Source organism: Pithys albifrons, chromosome 7 (genome assembly GCF_047495875.1).
Source record: "Pithys albifrons albifrons isolate INPA30051 chromosome 7, PitAlb_v1, whole genome shotgun sequence".
NCBI classification, from domain to species: Eukaryota; Metazoa; Chordata; class Aves; order Passeriformes; family Thamnophilidae; genus Pithys; species Pithys albifrons.
In genome coordinates, this window is record NC_092464.1 from 57,344,668 (window position 1) to 57,368,475 (window position 23,808).

At 51.3% G+C, this 23,808-nt stretch overlaps 1 protein-coding gene across 1 annotated transcript; it reads left to right on the plus strand.

Moving 5' to 3' along the window:
• Positions 1–1,245: 1,245 nt before the first annotated feature.
• LOC139674671 (olfactory receptor 14C36-like) lies at positions 1,246–4,253 on the plus strand. Its single transcript, XM_071561279.1, has 2 exons — positions 1,246–2,169; positions 4,164–4,253. Exons 1-2 carry the CDS (start codon positions 1,246–1,248, stop codon positions 4,251–4,253), a joined length of 1,014 nt encoding a protein of 337 aa, XP_071417380.1.
• Positions 4,254–23,808: the final 19,555 nt, after the last annotated feature.

Sequence of the window (23,808 nt, forward strand, 5' to 3'; positions counted from 1 at the left end):
CCCAGGAGCAGCTCCTGTGCACAGCCCAGCAGGGCTCAGGGCACTGCCAGGCCAGCTCAGGGACACCAGCAGGGCACAGACAGAGCTTAAAGGGGCTCAGCATTGGGAGGATGACGCAGAGCTCTTGGAGGAGAAATCTTTGCAGTGCTGGACACGGTGAGTCTGTGGGTGCAGGGCAATGCAGGGGCAGCTCCTGGAGGCAGCTCCTAGAGCTGACACAGCCCCAGCTGATGGGATGTGTGAGGAGGGGGCTGTTCGGTGACACTTTGGATTAGCTGTGGAGCTGGGGTTGCAGCCAGGGGTGCCCAGGGCTGTGGGGCAGAGCAGGGTCCTGCAGCCCAGGGTGCTGTGCTGGGGCAGGGACTCTGCTGCCTGCCAGGGTCAGCTCTCAGCAGCCTGGGGAGCTGCTCACAGGGATGGGGGAGAAGGCCTGCATGGAATAAGTAAACACTAATATCGGGGGCAAGGGTCTTTCATCTTTGGAGAGCAGGTTGCAGGGCTGGGGGCTGCTCACAGCTCTGTCTTAGAGAACATTTCCCAGGGATCTTTTTGAGAAGTGCAGCAGGTCAGGGGCCACCTCTAAGAGAAGGACCATATTCTTTCAGCCTTCTGTCCTGAGTATTAAGACTGGGACAGAAGCCTTAAAAATTGTCTAAGTTCAGGAAACTTCAAACTTATTATTTTTAGAGAAGAATAGAGTGAGAAATGTCAGTCATCAACACACCATGCCGTACAGACAGTGTCAGTGTCCCTTTTGCAGCCTCCTCAGGGTCATTCTTATGTTGCCATCAGAGTCTCCATAGCCAGAGATGCCACTGGACAGCTCCCTGCTGCTCCTTGGAGGAATTTTTACTTCTAAAAGGAACAATCAAGAGATGTTAAAGTGGAATACATAAAAAGTAGACTAAAGCCTTTCTTCTGCAGCCCAAAATCTTCCAAGTCATGGGAGCAGAGGCTGAATTTCCCACTGCAGGTGGGTTACATGCAACACCCATTGTGATTGTCAATGGTGCCACAAACCACCTCCATGTCCCCAGTGCAGCAAGGCAAAGCTGAGTGCTTGGCAGCACATGGCCAGAGCTCCTACTCCTCACACCACCCTCAGCCAGTAGAAACCAGAGAAGGGAATTACATCTCTGCTAGAGGAGATTTCTATGAAAAAAAGTGGCTTTTTGACAGGAATCTGTTTTACTTTTTCCCCTTCCTTTCCTGTGTTTGAACAGGCTCCATGCCAAGAAGCAGCAAATGTCCAACAGCAGCTCCATCAGCCAGTTCCTCCTCCTGCCATTGGCAGACACGCGGCAGCTGCAGCTCCTGCACTTGTGGCTCTTCCTGGGCATCTCCCTGGCTGCCCTCCTGGGCAACGGCCTCATCATCAGCGCCGTAGCCTGCGACCACCAGCTGCACACCCCCATGCACTTCTTCCTGCTCAACCTGTCCCTCACAGACCTGGGCTGCATCTGCACCACTGTCCCCAAAGCCATGCACAACTCCCTCTGGGACACCACAACCATCTCCTACATGGGATGTGCTGCACAGCTCTTTCTGTTTACGTTTTTTATGTCAGCTGAGTTTTTCCTCCTCACCATCATGTGCTATGACCGCTATGTTGCCATCTGCAAACCCCTGCACTATGGGACCCTCCTGGGCAGCAGAGCTTGTGCCCACATGGCAGCAGCTGCCTGGGCCAGTGGCTTTCTCAATGCTCTGCTGCACACAGCCAATACATTTTCCCTGCCCCTGTGCCATGGCAATGCCCTGGGCCAGTTCTTTTGTGAAATCCCACATATTCTCAAGCTCTCCTGCTCACACTCCTACCTCAGGGAAATTGGGCTTCTTGTGGTTAGTGCTTTTCCATTTGTGGGATGTTTCATTTTCATAGTTTTCTCCTATGTGCAGATCTTCAGGGCTGTGCTGAGGATCCCCTCTGAGCAGGGACGGCACAAAGCCTTTTCCACGTGCCTCCCTCACCTGGCTGTGGTCTCCCTGTTTCTCAGCACTGGCATATTTGCCTACCTGAAGCCTCCCTCCGTCTCTTCCCCATCTCTGGATCTGGGTCTGTCAGTTCTGTATTCGGTGGTTCCTCCAGTCCTCAACCCCCTCATCTACAGCCTTAGGAACCAGGAGTTTAAGGTAGCTCTCAGGGAAGTAATGACTGGATGCTTTACAGTGTTTTCTATTTCCCACAGTAGCATTCAGAGTTCTGTACTTTGCCTTAGGAGCTGGAAAGGTGCTTATAACACACCAGTGTTTCTGGTGCTGCTCAGCAGAGCTTGCACAGCACCAGCACTGTCCCTTTAACATTTCCACCATCAGGAGGCTGGAAAGGAGACATATCTAGGACATATAACCCAAATTAGCCAAAGGGATAGTCTGGACCGTATGACATCATTTGAGGAATAAAAGCTAAGGAAAGAAGGGGTGGACATTCATTATTTACAGAGTTTGCCTTCCTAAACAACCACCTCATATCCTGAAGCCCTGCTTCCCAGGAAGTACTGGACACTGCTAATGGGAAACAGAGAATATGGATTTTCTCTCTGTTTGGGCATGCAAACTTCTACTTTTGCTACAGTAACCTGTCTTATATGAGCCCATGAGTCATTTTATGAATTATTTTCTCTCTCATGTTGGTCTGGGAATGGAGAGTTGTCAGAACAGTTTGGTGGGCAGCTGTCATCCAACCAAGTGAACCGCCAGACTGCTTGAGTTCCTCTGTCAGTAGCCCCCAGTGTGTGTCACTGCAGGACAAGGCTCTCTCGTTTCTTTTTTTTAAATTTTTTTCCCTTTCTGATGCTGTTGTCTTCACAGAAGTGCTTCATCCCCTCCAACTTAATGATCCCTCCTTCCTGTGTAACCAAGACCCTTTCTGTATACAAGGAATCTCACTTTGTATTTAAGTGAAATAAATGAACGTGTATCAACTTTTTTCTGTTATTGTTTTTACTATCCTTAACAGAGCAGGAATGAACTGGAAATGAGAACAGCTTTCTAGCTGCCTGAGCCTTGGGATGCACCCTGTGCCTGGAGCAGGAAAAGCTCTCGAGGGCCACAAGGGTTGGGGGTTTTGTTCTATCCTGGGAAGATGGGATGGCAGAGAGAGGCTGAGAGCTCTCAAGATCTCTTGCAGAGGAGTGCAGGGCACACAGGTGCCTCCTGTTCCTCTTGCCAAGCACATTCACCACCAGTGGGGCTGAGCCCTCTCTGAGCTCCAGGTGCTGCTGTGCCTTCCCAGGGGCTGGGCTGTGGTGCCACTGCCCAGAGCACCCTGCCCTGAGCAGGGCTGTGGGGCCAGACCCACCTGGGCTGTGCTGGGAGAGGCCCTTGGTGCTGGAGAGAGCCCAGGGCAGGTGGGAGAGCTTGGAGGGAGCTGGACTGGGCTGGGATGGACCTGGGAGAGAAAACCATCCGTGTATCTCTGAAGTGCTGAGGCCTGAACAGGCCCTGAGCCAGAGGTGATCTTGAGATGAACATTCCAACCTAATGTTGAGTTGAACATTCCAACCAAATGCCCATCTTGGCAGGAACCTCCTGCAATGGCAGAGGGACACATGGCAGTGTGTGCCCCTGCAGGGCACTGCCCTGGCCATGGCACAGGCTGGGAGCTGCCTGGCTGGGAGCAGCCCCGTAAGGCAGCTGTGGGTGGGCAGGAGCTGGGCAGGAGGCAGCCGTGTGCCCTGGCAGCAAGGGAGGCCAGGAGCACCCTGGGCTGTGGGACCAGCACAGCAAGGACGTGGCTTATCCTGGTTGCTGGGGCTGAGGAAAGCTGCACAAAGAGCTGTGGAGTTTAGAAATTGTATCCTGTTTAATTTGTACTGTGGGCAATGAAGGGAAACTTTCTGTGCCTCTGAGTGTCACCAGTTCCTCATCCCCTAAAAAGCACAAACCTGATGGATTGTGGTTCCTACTCCAGTGGCACTTGGATCTCACTCCATACCCAGAGTATAAAGCTCCCTTATTCCAACAAGATCCTTGAAATGGAGGGATTAAGGACACAGGACAGGATGTGGGGAACAGTTACAGGGCATGACCAAGGATTTGGGGTAGTTGTGACCCCAGGGCAGGACCCAGCACTTGGCCTCGTTGAACCTCATCCAGTTGGCCTGGGCCCATTGATCCAGCCTGTCCAGACCCCTCTGCTCAGCCTTCCTGCCCTCCAGCAGATCAGCAATCCCACCCAGCCTGGTGTCATCTGCAAACTGACTGAAGGTGCACTTGATCTCCTCATCCAGATCATTGATAAAGATGTTTAACTGAACTGACCCCAATACTGATCTCTGGGAAAAATCCTGGATGTAATTCCATTCCTCACCAGTCCTTGGGCTTGGCCATCCAGACAGATTTTCCCCCACTGAACAGATGCTGCAGAGAGTGTCTGATAAAGTTCTTGTAACCCCAGAATATTGGGATTGATGCAGATTTAACTCAGCAGAATGCAGAATTTCATTCTCTTTCTCTCTTTTCCTCCCTCTCTGGATCAAGGGAAATTCTGACTGCAGTGTGTGACCTGTGTGTGAAGAGCAAATATGGACAGAATCGGGACAGGAAGTGTTTGGGAATATCTTGTGACCTGTACTTGACACAGAACATTTTCACCTTTGGTCTAAGACTACCTATTGTGGAAAGTGAACTTCAGTGGAAGCAACGTGGGCTTAACGTGCAGCTAAGGAAGGAGTTGTGGGGTTTGGTTTGTTTGTGCCTTCCTTTGTTTTGGTTTTTCTTTCTTTTTTTCTGAAGTAAATGAACATCCCTCTGTGTCTCCTGCAGCTCTTTCTCCAAGTACAGCAGGTGGGAGTTGGTGCCCAGGAGCTGAAACCTGCAGGTCCAGCCTTTAGTGGAGGAAGCTCAGATTGCACAAGGCTGCTTTGAGTGCCAGGCATGTGATGAGGGAAATGGTGGGGTGGGGATTAGGGATAACATTTGATTAAATGTAAGACATAAAGGGTCTTGATTTTCATACTTATTTAGACTGCATTAATTGGTACTCATGATCAAAGTAATTTGGGGATTGCTGACATTAATGTATAAACAGGAAAAAATAAAGAGGCCACAAAAATGCATCTTTTCTCTTTATTTTAATATAAGATATTCACTTTGAATGCATTTCTGAGATCTCTGTAACTGACCACAAAAGATTTGAAAATTTAAAAGAAAATTATTCCCAGGGGCTTGTCTTGTTGAAGATGCCATCACTGAGAAGAGACTATGGAGGGAACAAGCAGACAAGGAGACCATCTCTGGTGCTTGGGAACAATATAAATTAGGGATTGCTGCTATCAGTGTATAAACAGGAAAAAGGTAAACAGGACAAAAAGAAATCTTTGTTCATGCCTTTTGTTAATGTAGTACACTCACTTTGAATACACTTCTGAAATCTGTCTAATTAACCACAGAAGAATAGAAGAAAATAATAAATTATTCCCAGAGGCTTGTCTTGTTAAGATGTTTTAAATGTTAATGAGGCCTCTGGCACTGAATTCCTTAACTGAAGATTTGAAGACAGAACAAGTCTCTAAAAAAGTAAAATTCATCAGCAAACCTCCAGGTTCCTGAGGATGTCAGCAAGCTCTGCTCAGGCCATCACTGAAAAGAGACCCCAGAGGGGAAGAGCAGACAAGGAGAGCATTCCTGAGGACTGGGGAAGCAGCAACTCAGAGTCAGTGGTTACAGGTGGAAAATGGACTGTGGAATGTGGCTGTGAAAGTGCCTGATGGACTTTGCCAAGCAGGACAGCCAAGCCCTGCCACCCATCTCTGGTTCCTCACAGGATGCTCCTGGAGCAGAGTGATGTGGGGTGTGGAATGGGGAGTGCAGGAGAGCAGTAGGACACCTCCACAGCTCTGTGGAGTGGGTGAGGAGGTGACAAGCTCTGGGGCTGTAAGGAACTGGTGTCTTCTCATAGGCTGTCAAGCCCCAGGAAACTGCCCTGTTGCAGAAAAGCACAGTGAAGAGCCAAAGTGTGTGAGAGCAGGAGAGGGCACAGCAGTGTCCCTTCCACAGCCAGGCCTCCAGGGACACACCTGAAGGAGCAGCAGAGCAGGGTCTGGGCTTTGTCTTTGTTTCCTGGACACCCTGGGCAAGGGGCCCCAGGGCAATTGTCACAGATCACCCCCTGCAAACACCATTCCCAGCACTGGCCTCTCACCCACCACTGACAGGTTGTTTGTCCCTCCATGGGGACACCAAATGAGCAGCTCACAAGGCCATGCTGCAATTGTACAGAGGAGACTTCAGCATTCACAGTGTGTGTGTGGGGGAGATGAACCCAAGAGAACACAAAGACCATCAGCTAATCCTGGAGATGCTGGGAAGGGCTGTGGGACACACAGTGTCTCGAGGTCACTTCACTCTGGGCCCCACATCCCCTGGAAAACCCCCAGGATGCAGCACTGGGATGTGCTTCTGAGCACAGAGCTCCCCCTGTGTCCATCCCTCAGGCCGTGGGGCATCTCAGAGAGGGGCAGAGCAGGTGACACCCCACAGGGCTGAGGTACTTCCAGCCCCCAGCAGTGGCAGTGAGAGCCCAGGGAGAGACTGTGACTCCTGCAATGATCTCCCCATGGGTGTAAAAGGGAAAGACTCTCTGATCACCCCTGGGTGCATGAGAATCCCACAATCCCAGTTCAGAGGTGGATGCCTTGCTGGGCCTTGACATTTGTGTGAGTGACTCCAGGAACAAACTCCACTGGCCCAGTGAGATTCATCTCCGTGGTCTTGGACAGTTCATTGCAAGTGCTCCTGAATTGCTGCATCACCCCTGCCTGGGATTCTGGACTGTGCTCTCAAAAGGGCCAGAGCAATCTGAGAGGTTCTGGGGTCCTTGGAAAAGGCAGATGCCAAGCCCATCTTTAAGAGCAAAATGAGAATGGGGAAAATTTCTGCAGTGTCCCAGGGTTCCTTGCAGTCCATGAGGCCCTGGAGTGTCACAATGATCCCTGGATTCCATGAGGCTCCACAGGGTCACAGTGGGCTTCTGTTTCCTTGAGGTCCTGCAGAGTCACAATGGAACTTTGATTCCATGAGGTTCCCAAGTGTCAGAATGGCCCCTCTGTTGGCCAAGCCCCCCTTCCCTCCCCCAAATATCCCATCCCTTTTGTCCCAGTTCCTCCTGACCTCCCCAAATCCTTCAGCTGGATGGGCTCAGCTTTGTGACGCCCTTCATGACCCCTGAGCATCTGCCTGCCCAGCTTGGTCAGTCAGTTCTGGGAACACAACTGACAGCCCAGCCCCCAAGGGCACAGGATGTTCTGCTGTGCTGGAGAGGACCCTCCTCAGCCTGGCCAGCAGTGCTGCAGGGGGGGATTCCCTGCCCCTCCCCAGCTGGTCCTTCCTGCCCAGCAGCTCCTGCTCCAGAAGGGCTCACAGACACTCTGGGGGACTTTTCATACTTGGGTCCTTGAGCTGCCCTGGGGCATCTCTGGGGCAGTGGCCAACTCTGTGACTGCTCTGGGAAGTCATGGCCTGAAGCCAGGAGTGTGGGTTTTAGGAGGTAGTCGAAACCTCTGCAGACAAGAAATCCTGGTAATTGTTGAAGACTTTCTTGCCTATCATTATGATGTGCTGTTTATTTTTAATTTCAAGATTTTTTCATAATTTTCTTTTTACTGACAACACCACACACTTGTTCTATTAATCTGATTCACTCTCTGTTTATGTGAAAATATTTGTGCAGCTATTTATCAGAGTACATTTCCTACCAGTGTTTTGAATGCAGAAACATTGCTCAGAGGAGCTACTGAACTCTTTGGGATGGTTTCATATCCCTAATTTTGCCTCTTCTGTTCTTCCTCTCCCAATTTGCCTTCCAAGATCTCTCCAAGCTGTGTGTGCCTGGGAATGTTTTCACAGTCCTGAGCTCTGGGCCATGTCAAAGGGGACAAATGCACCTTCTGGAGAACACTGTCACTCCTGCTCACAGAGCCTCTCTGACTGCACAGGGGAGATTCCCCCAGGCTGTTTCCTGGTGTGGGAAGAAAGGGACATAAAGGCAGAGGAGAGGGATGGAGGAGACACGGACATTTGCATGCTTAAGGCTGATGAGATAAATGTCCCTGGGACAGGGAGGTTGTTCCTGCAGTCACACCCAGATATGTCAGGGCTCTGACAGGTGCCCACACCAGAGCTGGGCTCATGCCCTGCTCACACTCCCAGGGCTGTTCAGTGACCCGAGTCCTTCCCTTGCACACACACAGACAGTTCCTGGCAGCAGGTGCAGTGTCTCCCTGGGCTCCTCCTGCCACTGCCTGGGGCTGGAGGCACCTCAGCCCTGCAGAACCCCCACACTGCACACTCACACACTTCAGCTCAACATTGGGCTTTCCCTCTTCCTGGCATGGCCCAGTCCAACCTCCTCCTGGTCTCCCCATCTCCCTGTGCCTGTCCCAGCCCAGCAGAGCAGCACAGTCATGTCTGGCCCTCCAGCGAGAAATGAAGGAAATGGAGGTCAGGGACAGTGACCCTGTCTGTGGAATGCTCAGGAGATCTTCAGGTCAGGCATCTCCTACAGCCCCAGGGACAGGACAGCCTCTTTCCATGACTCCTCTGCACCCACAGCCTGTCCTGCTCTTCTTCTCACACATCCCATCTCCCCACAGAGACATTCCCCAGGGGAACACGTCTGTGCTGGCCTGACAAGCCATTCCTGCAGCCCCTCCCTGTGCTCCCCACAGCCCCTGAGCTGGGGGTGCTGCTCTGCAGGGCACAGGGGCTGTGGTGCCCAGGGCCATGTGGGGGCTCTGCTGGGCTGTGCTGATCAGGCTGGGAGGCAGAGCCAGCTGATGGTGGTCCCTGTCACTGAGCCCCTGCCACACAAGCTCTTGTGTGGCCATGGAGGGTGCTCAGAGGGGCCCTGCCTTGTTCGAATGTTGGGAGATGGGTCTGGGGGCTGCACTGGATCCAGACCATGAATGTTTATGGAAAGTAAAATGAATCACAAGACTCGTTTCCCTCAATCTGCTGTATTCCCTGGGGTTGCAGGGCTCTTTTCTTTCAATTCACACTCAGATGTAGATTATTATCTCTGGGTGACTCCGAGCTGGACAGGCCTGTTGTCCTTGGGCTCTATTCACTGTCAGCTCCTGCTCACACTGTTGCTGCAGGTCTCGTGTTCTCCTGGCAGCTCCAAAGTGTCTTAAGCAAACCACTTACCTGCCATCAGCCCTGTCACAAGCTGTTGAGCCCCAGGAAGGTTAATCTCATCTGCATGGTCTCTGGCCACCAACAAGTAAAACCTGAACCAGAACTAAGTCCTTTGAAAGTCACACTGGGACCCTGATCTCATCACACTGAGCCATGGGCAGACAAAGCAGCACAAGGAGCCTCTTGAATGTCTCTTCCTTAGGTATGTTCTTAAGATCAACTTCAGAGGAAGCCCAAAGCCTTCCTGTCCTGCTCTCAGGAGATGCCCTTTCCTGATGGAGCTGCTGTTGTGCAGCCCAGCTGTGTCCCAGCAGTGCCCATGGCCTGTCCCTGGCTGTGAGCCCAGGATGGACACATAGCAGGATGTGACCAACCTGGCAGAGGACCAAGGCCTTGGACCAACACAAGGGCTTAGGAGAGTGTGGAAGCAGAAAGGGCACCTCTGAAGAGTCCCCTCCTCTATGTAAACATGCACTGTCCTGCAGTGAGCTGTCCTTTCTGAATGCCTAAGAAGAAGGATCAAACAAGTCACTGCACTGTCCCTTATTTTGTGTAACTGCTCAAGTGGAACAAATCCTCATTTAGACCAGTCTATGGGTCAAACTCCAAAGAAAAACACTAGATTAGAATGGAGATTAATTGTGCACACACTTATCACAAGATGAACCCATGACCCCCAACAAATGCTGAGAAAACAGGATGGGGCTGTAATGAGTTGCAGTCCGAATACTATGCAGTCAGCAGCAGAAACAACAGTTTTATGTTTTTGGAGAGCATCAAGTCATCATTTTCCTCACAGCATCCTTGAGCTCCTGGTTCCTCAGGCTGTAGATGAAGGGGTTCAGTGTTGGAGGAACCACCGAGTACAGAACTGACACCACATCCAGAGATGGAGAGGACATGGAGGGAGATTTCATGTCGGCAACCACATCAGAGCTGAGAAACAGGGAGACCACGGCCAGGTGAGGGAGGCACGTGGAAAAGGCTTTGTGCCGTCCCTGCTCAGAGGGGATCCTCAGCACAGCCCTGAAGATCTGCACATAGGAGAAAACTATGAAAACAAAACAACCAAACACTAAACAGGCAGTAACCAGAAGGAGCCCAGGTTCCCTGAGGTAGGAGTGTGAGCAGGAGAACTTGAGGATCTGTGGGATTTCACAGAAGAACTGGCTCAGGGCATTGCCCTGGCACAGGGGCAGGGAAAATGTATTGGCTGTGTGCAGCAGAGCATTGAGAAAGCCACTGGCCCAGGCAGCTGCTGCCATGTGGGCACAAGCTCTGCTGCCCAGGAGGGTCCCGTAGTGCAGGGGTTTGCAGATGGCAACGTAGCGGTCGTAGCACATGATGGTGAGGAGGGAAATCTCTGTTCCAATGAAGAAAATAAGGAAAAAACCTGTGCAGCACATCCCATGTAGGAGATGGTTTTGGTGTCCCAGAGGGAGTTGTGCATGGCTTTGGGGACAGTGGTGCAGATGGAGCCCAGGTCTGTGAGGGACAGGTTGAGCAGGAAGAAGTGCATGGGGGTGTGCAGGTGGTGGTCGCAGGCTACGGCGCTGATGATGAGGCCGTTGCCCAGGAGGGCAGCCAGGGAGATGCCCAGGAAGAGACAGAAGTGCTGGAGTTGCAGCTGCCGCGTGTCTGCCAATGGCAGGAGGAGGAACTGGCTGATGGAGCTGCTGTTCGACATGAGCTTCATCTGGCAATGGAGCACTGTCCAAGAAGGAAAAGATAGTGACAATTTAGGACAGATTTCTAAGGACAAAATCAGCCAATATCTCATAGAATTTCCAGCCCACTCCCCCAGTTTCGGATTCTCTTGGTCTCTCTGGGCTGATTGTGGTGCTCCAGCGGGTTAGGTCAGCCCTGACGCAGTGGGTACACAGAATCTGGCTTGTGAAAGCTCCAGTACTCACAAGGAGTTCCAGGTGTAAGAACATTTCACTCTCTGCTCTTGTGGCAGAAGATTCTGTGCTGCAGAAACAGGTTTAGCTGAACGTAATAGCGAGTTTGTGATAAGCGAGAACGCCACAAAAATAACTGCTAAGAGAAGGTGTTTGCACCCGTTAGCAGCAGGTATTTATTTCTGCGAAGGAAGCAAGGCAGCAAAACTTCAAGCAGAGGCTTGCTCACCTGGCAGGTGTCAAAGGGGGCTGTATTCTAACTTTGAACATAATTGATTACAACATCTCATTGCATATTGATTACAGGTGGGGTCTGGGTGGAGCTGGGGCGGTGTTTTCTTCTGGCATCAGTTCTGTGGAGGGGTCCTTCTGTTCTTCATCCCCAAAAGGAGGGTCCCAGGTAGTCTTCCTCTTCTTGACCCAGCTTGGTTCCTTTCATAGGTGACCCAGCCAAAACTAGTAGAAAAAATCTTGGCTAGCTACCATTTTGCTCTATTCAACTGTCCACCATTACCTGATTAATTCGGCTCCAGGTTACAGTACAGAGAACTGAACAACAATCATGTCCTAAGAAAGAGAACAGAACATGCTTGGTAGTAAGGCTGGAGCAAACAGGTCTGGAACTTATGGAGGGGGTTTGGTTATTGGCCCTTGTTCCTTCTTGGTTTCTTTGAGGTTTTTGTTCTAGTTGTTTGATTTGTTGTTTTTTTTTCCATATCAATCAAGTGGTATTATTAAGTCTAGAAATTCTAATTTTTGGTGAATGAAAGTGTGAACATCCTTAGGACGGGACAGATAATAGTGCTCAGCTCTCAGTGTTTTAGTTCATAGTCAGCACAGATAGAAACAGTGTTGAATGCTCTGTTTCCCATCTGCCCTGCACTTCCATTTGTGGTGCCTCAGAGCTGATGAAAGAGAAAAATATCTGTTCAGGTTCTGGTGACAATGTCAGAGCAACCCTGAGGAGGCTGGAAATGTGTGCTGGTTTGAAGGTGAACCAGCAAGGGAAAATGAACTTACCACGAGAGAGATTATAAGTCAGAGCTAAAGTTTAATAATAATATTATTATAACAACACTGACACACAAGGGAAATTGCTTTCAACTCACAATACCCCAGCAGTATAACCCAGTGTCCTGGGGCACAAACCCAAGGGGGTTTGTTTGCCCTTGTGCTGAGACCCCTGTGGCTCCCCCAAGTCCAGAGCAAAAGGAAAAGAAAAACCTTTTGGTGCAGGCGAGGGCTGTGGTCTGGGCGAGAGCGGGGATCTCCTGCTGTCGAGGTCCTGCTGCTGCTCTGGATCCGACGAGAAGTACCCGAGGTCTTCTTACCCACCACTTATGTACCCTCAGGGAGCACTCAGTCCCTCCCCCTGGGCGGGGACTCACACAATGGGTGATTGACTCTGGGAGCCAGGGGGTGTTGAGCTGTTGATGGCCCATTAGCAGCTCCGCCCCCCTCAGGCTGGGTGTGAAGTGATAATGGCTCCCTGGGCAGCTGCTGCTAATGGCCCATTGTCCTTGGGGAATGAATAGAGGGGGTAGAATACACAGCTTTGATCACCCCCACACAGTGTTAACTGGTCCCTCCTGCTGAACTAGGACATTATCCACCCCTTATTCTACTCCATCTAGTCATTCCCAAATTAATCCCCTTTTTACCTATACATATATATATATATACATATATGCAATGAAACATTACAAACTCTTCTCGCTCAAAATTAGGTCCCCTTGTGGTACACAACGTGTTTCTCCATCTTTTTGCATTACCCACCAAGTGCAACCAGGTCCTTGAGCAAAGACAATCCCTCGGATGGGTTTGCCTTTGTTTGAGGTGGGACTAACCCAAACAGTCTTTCCTAACATACCTCTCATATGGACCACAGGGACTTTATCTCCATCTACAGTATTCAAGAGTTCTGATTGGGCAGGGCCAGCTCGATTGATGGAGCCCCGAGTGTTGACCAACCAGGTGGCCTTTGCCAAATGCAGCTCCCAGTGTTTGAAAGTTCCCCCACCCAACGCCTTCAAGGTTGTTTTCAGCAGTCCATTACATCGCTCAACTTTCCCGGCAGCTGGAGCATGGTAGGGGATATGATACACCCACTCAATGCCGTGCTCTCTGGCCCAGGTGTCTATGAGGCTGTTCTTGAAGCGGGTGCTGTTGTCAGACTCTATTCTCTCTGGGGTGCCGTGTCTCCACAGGACTTGTTTCTCAAGGCCCAGGATGGTATTCCGGGCAGTGGCGTGAGATACGGGGTATGTTTCCAGCCATCCAGTGGTTGCCTCTACCATGGTCAGCACATAGCGCTTGCCTTGGCGTGTTTGGGGAAGTGTGATGTAATCAACTTGCCAGGCTTCCCCATACCTGTATTTCGACCACCGTCCACCATACCATAGAGGCTTCACCCGCTTGGCCTGCTTGATGGCAGCACATGTGTCACAGTCATGGATAACCTGTGAGACACTGTCCATGGTTAGATCCACCCCTCGGTCACGAGCCCATCTGTATGTCGCATCTCTGCCCTGATGACCAGAGGCATCATGGGCCCATCGGGCTAGAAATAAGTCACCTTTATGCTGCCAATCCAGATCTACCTGAGAGACTTCAATCTTGGCAGCTCGATCCACCTGCTCGTTGTTACGATGCTCCTCATTAGCCCGGCTCTTGGGTACATGAGCATCTACGTGACGGACCTTCACACTCAGCTTCTCTACCCGGGCAGCGATGTCCTGCCACATCTCAGCCGCCCAGATGGGTTTCCCTTTGCGCTGCCAGCCGGCCTTTCTCCAGCGCTCCAGCCATCCCCACAGAGCATTGGCCACCATCCACGAGTCAGTGTAAAGGTAGAGTCTTGGCCACTTCTCTCGTTCAGCGATATCCAAAGCCAGCTGAACAGCTTTCAGCTCTGCAACCTGACTTGATCCACCTTGTCCTTCAGTCGCTTCTGCAACTCGACGTGTAGGACTCCATACAGCTGCTTTCCATTTCCGGCTTGTCCCTACAATGCGGCAAGAGCCATCTGTGAAGAGAGCATATCGCTTCTCCTCTTCTGGTAGCTGGTTATATGGTGGGGCCTCCTCAGCTCGTGTCACCTGCTCCTCTTCTTCTTCAGAGGACAATCCGAAACTCTCACCTTCTGGCCAGTTGGTGATGATTTCCAAAATCCCAGGGCGATTAGGATTCCCTATCCGGGTTCGCTGCGTGATCAGAGCGATCCACTTACTCCATGTGGCATCAGTGGCGTGATGGGTAGAAGGAGCTTTTCCTTTGAACATCCAGCCCAACACTGGTAGTCGGGGTGCCAGGATGAGCTGTGCCTCAGTGCCAATCACTTCTGAGGCAGCTCGAACTCCTTCATAAGCTGCCAGGATCTCTTTCTCAGTTGGGGTGTAGCTGGCCTCAGATCCTTTGTATCCCCGACTCCAGAATCCCAGCGGTCGTCCTCGAGTCTCCCCAGGTACTTTCTGCCAGAGGCTCCAGGATGGGCCATTCTCCCCGGCTGCAGTGTAGAGCACATTCTTCACATCCTGTCCTGTCCTGACTGGCCCCAAGGGCTACTGCATGGGTAATCTCCTGTTTAATCTGCTCAAAGGCTTGTTGTTGTTCAGGGCCCCACTGGAAATCATTTTTCTTCCGTGTCACAAGGTAGAGAGGGCTTACAATCTGACTGTACTCAGGGATATGCATCCTCCAAAAGCCCACGGCGCCTAGGAAAGCCTGAGTTTCCTTCTTGCTGGTCGGTGGGGACATAGCTGCTATTTTGTTGATCACCTCTGTTGGAATCTGACGACGCCCGTCTTGCCACTTCACTCCTAGGAACTGAATTTCCTGAGCAGGTCCCTTGACCTTACTTCGTTTAATGGCAAAACCAGCTCTTAGGAGAATCTGGATTATCTTCTTTCCTTTCTCAAAAACCTCCCCTGCTGTGTTCCCCCATACAATGATGTCATCGATGTACTGTAGATGTTCTGGAGCCTCACCCTTTTCCAATGCAGTCTGGATCAGTCCATGGCAAATGGTGGGACTGTGTTTCCACCCCTGGGGCAGTCGATTCCAGGTGTACTGCACCCCCTTCCAGGTGAAAGCGAACTGCGGCCTGCACTCTGCTGCCAACGGAATGGAGAAAAAGGCATTGGCAATGTCGATGGTGGCATACCACTTGGCTGCCTTGGACTCCAGCTCATACTGAAGCTCCAGCATGTCCGGCACAGCGGCACTCAGGGGGGGTGTGACCTCATTGAGACCACGGTAATCCACCGTCAGCCTCCACTCTCCACTGGACTTTCGTACTGGCCATATGGGGCTATTAAAGGGTGAGTGAGTCTTGCTGACCACCCCTTGGCTCTCCAGCTCACGAATCATCTTGTGTATGGGGGTCACAGAGTCTCGGTCAGTGCGGTATTGCCGACGGTGCACTGTGGCTGTGGCCAGCGGTACCAATTGTTCTTCAACTTTCAGCAGTCCTACAGCAGAAGGGTCCTCTGAGAGGCCAGGCAAGGTGCTCAGCTGTCTGATTTCCTCTGTCTCCACAGCAGCTATGCCAAAGGCCCAACGCAGTCCCTTTGGGTCTTTGAAATATCCATTCCTCAGGTAGTCTATGCCAAGGATACACGGGGCTTCTGGACCAGTCACAATGGGGTGTCTATGCCATTCCTTGCCAGTCAAGCTGACTTCAGCTTCCAGTACAGTCAGCTGTTGGGATCCCCCTGTTACCCCAGAAATAGAGATGGATTCTGCCCCGACGTATCCTGATGGCATCAACGTGCATTGTGCGCCAGTGTCCACTAAAGCTTTGTATTTCTGTGGGTCTGATGAGCCAGGCCACCGAATCCACACAGTCCAATAAACCCGATTGTCCCTCTCCTCTACCTGGCTAGAGGCAGGGCCCCCCTAGTTCTGGTCATGGTATTCACTGCGCTCTCCCTGTGAATATGACCGGGAGGTTCCTTCAAGAGGATCGGGCATAACATCATCATTCCTATACTGTCTGGAGCCTTGCCCACGAGAGACCGGAGCAGCCTTCAAGCTTGAAGAATTCCCTGTGTTAGTTGTGCCTCTTTGCAATTCACGTACCCGAGCTGCTAAGGAAGAGGTGGGTTTCCCATCCCACTTCCTCATATCTTCTCCATGCTCATGGAGGTAAAACCACAGATTGCCGCGTGGAGTGTACCCTTTCTCCTTAGCTGGAAGATGCCTGCTTCTGATGGCGGAGACTCTTGTTTGTTCTGGAGAGATATGGAAGAGTCCTTCCTTAATCTTCTCTTCCAGTTCAGCCAGTTTTGTTTCCACAGCTGAGACATGGGCTCGTAATGGAGCAGTGACAGTGTCTTCATAAATCCTGAGTTTGCTGACCAGTGCACCCACCTTGTCTTCTCCCTCTCTCCACTGCAATGTTGCAAGGTAGCGAGAATACATTTCTGGCCCAAGTCGTGCAAATTTTAACCACATCTGGGATGTGCACTGGACACCATCTGGACTTTTAGGGAATCTCTCATCCTCTGAAAAAATTATCTCCAGTACGGCTAATTCCCTTAAGCACCGGATACCTTGTTCCATCGTGTTCCACTGTCCCTGCTGTACGTGGAGGTCCTCCTTACAAAGATATCTCTCCCTCACGCTTGACAACAGTCGCCGCCAGAGGCTGAGAGTTTCCTGTCTCTTTCCAATGCCCTGATCAATGACAACATCTCGAGACAGGGATCCCAGCTGCCTTGCCTCACTCCCATCTAAAATGGTATCATTGGCTGCAGCATCCCAGATTCGAAGTAGCCAGGTCAAGATGGACTCATTTGCCTGTCGTGTGAACTCTCTCCGGAGCTCACGCAGCTCTCCCAGGGATAGGGACCGGGTGATTATTTCTGGCTCCATTTCTTCTGCTTGAGATGAAGGTCCTGACTCTTCCTCGTCATGCACTATATGAACTGATTTGGTCTTTGATTTTCTTTTCTGGACAGGGGCAACTGCTATCGGTTTCTGTTGTCCTTCTGGCTCCTCCATGGTTTGTGTGGACATGGTGCTGGTTGATGTATCTCTCTTCCTCTCTGGCTCAGTCATGGTCTGGGTGGACATGGCGCTAGTTGATGTATCTCTCTTCCTCTCTGACTCAGCCATGGTTTGGGTGGACATGGCGCTAGTTGATGTATCTCTCTTCCTCTCTGACTCAGCCATGGTTTGGGTGGACATGGCGCTAGTTGATGTATCTCTCTTCCTCTCTGACTCAGCCATGGTTTGGGTGGACATGGCGCTAGTTGATGTATCTCTCTTCCTCTCTGACTCAGCCATGGTTTGGGTGGACATGGCGCTAGTTGATGTATCTCTCTTCCTCTCTGACTCAGCCATGGTTTGGGTGGACATGGCGCTAGTTGATGTATCTCTCTTCCTCTCTGACTCAGCCATGGTTTGGGTGGACATGGCGCTAGTTGATGTATCTCTCTTCCTCTCTGGCTCAGTCATGGTCTGGGTGGACATGGTGCCTGGGGATTTGCTCCTTTTCTCCTCCTCCTGATGATGCTGTACCACACCAAGCAGTGTGCGGTAGGCAGTGGCCAGGGCCCAGCAGGTTGCTGTGAGCTGCACATCTCTGGGACTACCAGAGCATCTTCCTTTCACATAGCTTAGCATTTTGGCAGGGTCCTGCAGTTGTTCCGGGGTGAATTTCCAGATCATTTGAGGAGAGAAGGTCTCCAAATACTGGCCTATATCTTCCCACTTCCCATGCCACTCAACATCATCCGCTCCCAGGGCAGGCCTCCAGCAAGTCTCCTTAGAGAGCCCAGTTCTGACCCTAAACATGGTGTATACAGTACAGAGGAGACAAAGCAAAACTAACAGGACTAACAGTAGGATTATACTGTCCCTAACATCAAAAGGAAGCTCAATATTTTCAATGATTGTTGTAGCAGAGGTGAAAAGGTGGAAGTAACCATCTCCGCCTGTTTTCCCCACAGTCTGGGTGCTATTTTTAATGAGACCCCAGAGGTAACAACCCAAACCAGGACAGGCACACCAGACTGAATATACATTCACAATGAAATTCATTGCTTCTGATGTTATGACAACATAAACATAGTATATTAATAAAGCAATTTTGATCCTTCTCCCTGGTATTAAAGAGAGCATCAAAACAGGCACATAGTTCCCCATGTGTCGAAATATGAACAGGCCCAGATACACCATCCACATGAATACATCAAGCAACATGGTAGTCAGGGAGTTTCTGTACCCAAATACACAAAATGAAATTGTAGTTCTGACTTCTCTCTCGTGCCCCACGTTGGGCGCCAAAAGATGTGCTGGTTTGAAGGTGAACCAGCAAGGGAAAATGAACTCACCACGAGAGAGATTATAAGTCAGAGCTAAAATTTAATAATAATATTATTATAACAACACTGACACACAAGGGAAATTGCTTTCAACTCACAATACCCCAGCAGTATAACCCAGTGTCCTGGGGCACAAACCCAAGGGGGTTTGTTTGCCCTTGTGCTGAGACCCCTGTGGCTCCCCCAAGTCCAGAGCAAAAGGAAAAGAAAAACCTGTTGGTGCAGGCGAGGGCTGTGGTCTGGGCGAGAGCGGTGATCTCCTGCTGTCGAGGTCCTGCTGCTGCTCTGGATCCGACGAGAAGTACCCGAGGTCTTCTTACCCACCACTTATGTACCCTCAGGGAGCACTCAGTCCCTCCCCCTGGGCGGGGACTCACACAATGGGTGATTGACTCTGGGAGCCAGGGGGTGTTGAGTTGTTGATGGCCCATTAGCAGCTCCGCCCCCCTCAGGCTGGGTGTGAAGGTGATAATGGCTCCCTGGGCAGCTGCTGCTAATGGCCCATTGTCCTTGGGGAATGAATAGAGGGGGTAGAATACACAGCTTTGATCACCCCCACACAGTGTTAACTGGTCCCTCCTGCTGAACTAGGACAAAAAGGGACACTGATGTGCCTGTAGGGCACAGTGTGGTGATTTCTCATATTGCCTGTTTTATTCAGTTCTAATTGTAGAAGATGGAGAATTTTTGTGCCTGCTGCTGGACTGAGAAATTAATTTCTGTGTCCCATTGCCTACCTGGGCAAGCCAGAGCAGAAGACATAAAGAGCAGTATCAATTCCAGTCATGTGTCACAAAACCTTCTGTGCTTCTTTAAAACTCCATTCTTGAATGTCCTGTTGTGATTTGGAGCTGTGAGCAACCAGCCACCTTCAGCACCCTGAGAGTGGAAGGATCCTGCCATCACCAATCCTGGTTTGTTCCTTCTCCCCTAGCCCTGTGAGCAGCTCCCCAGGCTGGCTGAGAGCTGATCCTGGCAGGCAGCAGAGTCCCTGCCCCAGCACAGCGCCCTGGGCTGCAGGACCCTGCTCTGCCCCACAGGCCTGGGCACTCCTGGCTGCACCCCCCAGCTCCACAGCTATTCCAAAGTGTCCACCAACAGCACCCTCCTCACACATCACATCAGCTGGGGCTGCGCCAGCTTTAGGAGATGCCTCCAGGAGCTGCCCCTGCATTGCCCTGCACCCACAGACTCACCGTGTCCAGCACTGCACAGATTTCTCCTCCAAGAGCTCTGAGTCATCCTCCCAGTGCTGAGCCCCTTTAAGCTCTGTCTGTGCCCTGCTGGTGTCCCTGAGCTGCCCTGGCACTGCCCTGAGCCCTGCTGGGCTGTGCACAGGAGCTGCTCCTGGGCAGAGCTGTCTCTCTGCAGCGCTGCCCGCTTGCCAGGAGCTCCCTGTGTGCCAGGAGCCCGGCCCAGCTCAGCAGCACAGCAACAGCCCAGGGCATTTAATGGCCCTCTGGGGGGTTTGTGTTGTTTACATGAAACTCAGTCCATCAGACTAAGTTCAAACAACTTCTCAAGAACTCAAATTGACAATTAAACACTGAAGTTTCTTGTAGTGCTAATGGGTCCCATTGAGGAACAGGACTGAGAAAGTGTCCCCAGATTCCAGTTAGAGCAGAAAACTGGAAGGAGTGATGGCAAGGATAGACAAGGAAGGGAAGATGACTCTCATGGTTAATAAAACTGGCTGTGTTTCAGAATTCAAAGGGCTTAAGGCCTGAACCCCAGGACCTGGGAAGGGAGATCTTCGCCCTCCCTCATTCCTCCAGGCCCTTCCTGAGGCACTGGGATGTGGGATGTGCAATGCCAAGGGCAGCACAATGGGGTGGCACCTCCCAGGCTGCTGAGCAGGGACAAGGAGGCAATGAGGCCCCAGGGCTGCAAGGCTCACTTGTCTCCTCATGCCATCAGGGGCACACACAGCAGCCATGGCCAAAGGCCTGCACAAGTTGGCTCTCTTGAGGCCTTTCAGCTTCTGCACATCCCTGTCTCCTCTCCAGCCCAGGCTGTCCTACGGTGTCCATGCCCTGCCCCTTTCCCTGCAGGCTGTCGGCATCCCCCGGCTGCCCCACCTCGCTGGCCCCTTCCTGCACTGACATCTCTCCCTCCTCCCTGGCTCTGCCTTGGAACACAAAGCCTTGGACTGATCCAGACTCCTTCAGGGGGATGTGTTGCACCACAGCACTGCCCTTGGGCAGAAATTCCTTTCTCCTTGTGTGCAGGCTGGACCTCCCCAGTTGCCCTTGAAGTCCTCTCAAGTTTCTCTTGTTCCTTCTGAAATCTCAACACCACTTGTCCCACAGCTTGTGCTTGAGGTCTCCAAACCCCTCTCTGGTCACTCTCCAAGATGTTTAGCCATGAAAATGTGGTGCTCTTAGTGCAGGAGAAACAGAGTGACACTTTTTGCCAAGGGTTGTATTGGCAGAACAGGCACAGGAACTGGAACTCAATGAGGTGATGCCGTGAGTGCCCCCCACAAAGCAGGACTCTGAGCCAAGTAAATGTGGGATAAGATAAAAAGGTACATTCTTTAATGCCCAGGCTTAGGGATTGTAGGAATACATGATGACATCTTCGTGCACCCTCTCCTCAGAACACTGATTTCCATGGTTTTTATAATATTGCCCACCCAATCCCCAGTTTACACATCTCTCAGTCCAGCCCCAGTCCCACCCCTGTGCCATCTCCCAGGATTTGGGGGCTGGGGTCAGTGGGACCCTCTGTCTTCATTCGCTTCTTCCTCGGGCTTTGGAGTTTTTCCAGTGTTCTTAGACTCAAGGTTGTTGGTTTATGTTTGGTCTTGTTCTGCAGGCCTTTCTGATAGTCTGCACCTCTTGCATCTTGAAGAGAGCCTAAAGAGCTAAAAGAATTTGAGCTACTAGTCTGTGGTAGGGGTTAGGATGTATAAACAATGAACTTAAGCTGTTACAAATATGAACACTACATTTGCTACAGTTACTGTGTTCTTAAAATCTATAAAAGTGAAGAATCAGAAACCACTTCGGCATCAGAGTGGAGATTTGCACTGGATTTAAGGAAGAAATATTTTGTGCTGAGGGTGGCAGGAACCTGGGCCAGGTTACAAAGTGGAAACCCCATCTGTGAAGCTGTCCAAGGGTGGGATTTTTGTGCAGTCTGAACTTGTGGAAGGTGTCCCTGGCTAATGGAAGTGGACTTGGACTAGTGGTTGTTTTAGCTCTCTTCCAGCCCAAAAAGTTTTATTATTCTTTTATTCCTATGTCCCCAGTTCCTTCTCCACAGGGCTGCAAATACCTACATGCACCATGTTGGCATTTTAATGTGACCTAATCCCCAACACTTTGTGAAAATGGAAAAATTGGCATTTTAGGGTTATGAGGTTCTATGTTTTTGGAGGAACCTTTCAAAATTCAAAAGTTTCCATGAAACCAATAGAGATTTCCAACATCTCTGCATGAAAGGCTCCCCAAGTGATCAGTGATGGCCTTGCAGCTGAGGTTGGGGGTTTTCTCACTCAGGTACTGAGAGTCAGGATGGGCAGCCAGAATGTGCATTTGGGGACAGTGCAAGACTTGTCATGGGAAGTCTAGGGAAAGACCAAAGTGATTTGTGAAGGAACAGGTGTGAGTAAAGAGAGAGAAAAGGGGATGGAAGGAGCTGATCATGTGCAAACAGGTGACTGGTCAGTGACCGTCCCTGGCCATGCCCTGCAACTGACCTAATTGCCTGTCCCATTTTCTTAATCCCTCCATTCCCAAGAAATCTCTGGGACAAAAGAACTCTGTGTTCTGGGAACAGACGGCGGTTCAAGTTTCACTGGAGTTGGAACCACAAATCACCAGGTCTTGTGTCCTTTTTGTGCCCAGACACTGGTGAGACTGGTGTGTGTGCCTGTGGATATACCTTCCCTGGAAGACGAGGAAGAAACAGGCAGAAGTTTAGGTTTAGTTCACACTGTTCTAACCTGGTTCTGTTAGTCTGCATTGAGTTCCAAGCTTCCCGGGGAGGCTCCGTCCCTGTGTTGCCATGGTGACATCAAGGGATCCTGCCCGGTCCCCACCGAGCCCGGGACTGCCCCCGATGGGGGGGTCCCCCTGCCCACGTGTTCAGGTGGGGGCGGCTGGTGGTGGTGGTGCCCCGGGGGGAGCCGCCGGCCCCGGGATCGGCTGAGGTGTAGCGATAGCAGCGCCACACGGGGCCGCGGCAGATAAAAGCTGCGTAAAAGCTGCCATGGATGGCGCTGGCCCCGGTGGGGTTTGTGGGGGTTACGGACCCCCCAGGGCCCCCAGCGCCGGGCCGTGCGGTGTGGCACGGGCCCTGCTGGACCGGTGCTGGCTCTGAGGACCCAACAATGGGCTGCGGCGGGTCCCGGCCAGACAGAGACGCACGGCCGGCCGGCAGAGCCGGGTTGCACCCACCATGACCTCGCTACCGCCACGCGGTTTCACCTTCTCCACCAGTTTGGAACCCCCGTCCCGGAGTCAACCCCCAAGGGACTTGTTATTGGTTGTATTAAGTTATTGACTCTTGCATTGTCAAACCTCTTTCAAGTTTACACCCCTTTTGCCAAGCCACTCCCTCATCCTTGTCCTTATGCCTAGTCCCAAACCGAAAGAAAAGGCTTTTGGCAATTTTCCACCACTCCTCGTGTGCGTCTGGATTATTTCCCGGGAGCCGCTTCCCGATTCGGATCCCGAGACCCCTGTAGTACCACAGGATTTCTGTCCCTCCTTCCACAGGTAATATACTCTCTTTTTCCCGCTGAGTTCCAAACTAAGTTCTCTGTTTAATAAAGCCCCCTCATTTCTTTTAGGGTACATGGGGACACAGCCTGTTCCTGGAGCTTAATATTGCCTTCTTAAAGCAGGTCCAGCCTTCCTGGACTCCTCTGTTCTTTAGGACTGACTCCCAAGGGATTCCATCAATCAATCTCCCAGGCAGGCCACAGTCTGCCCACCATCAGTGCCAGCTGTCAGTTCTGCTGCCCCCTCCTTCCTCACCCAAATGGAAAATGCTGCCATTCAGTGTCTCTGTGCCCAAGATGGCCCCAACCACCACATCCCCCACCAGTCAGAGAATCACAGAATGATTTGTGTTGGGAGGAACCTTAAAGAACAGCTCGTTCCAACCTCCATCATGGGCAGGGACAGCTTTCACTAGACCAAGTTGTTCAGAGCCCCATCCAACATGACCTTGAACAACTTCCAGGGATGGTGCAGCCAGAACTTCTCTGAGCAACCTGTGCCAGGGCCTCACCACACTCACCATAAAGAATTTCTTCCTAATATCTCATGTAACCCTTTCCTCTATCAGGGTGAAGACATTCCCCCTTGTCCTGTCACTCCAGACCTGTGTAAATAGTCTCTTTCTAACTTCCTTGTTGGTTCCCTTAAGTCCTGGAAGGCCACAATTAGGTCACCCCAAAGGTCTTCCGTTCTCCAGGCTGTACAATCCCA

Bases quoted from the DNA above. Each gene is read 5' to 3' on its own strand.
- LOC139674671 (XM_071561279.1), top strand. From the start codon at position 1,246: ATGTCCAACAGCAGCTCCATCAGCCAGTTCCTCCTCCTGCCATTGGCA. The intron at 2,170-4,163 runs GTGTTTTCTATT...GCCCTCCAGCAG, and splicing joins TAATGACTGGATGCTTTACA to ATCAGCAATCCCACCCAGCC.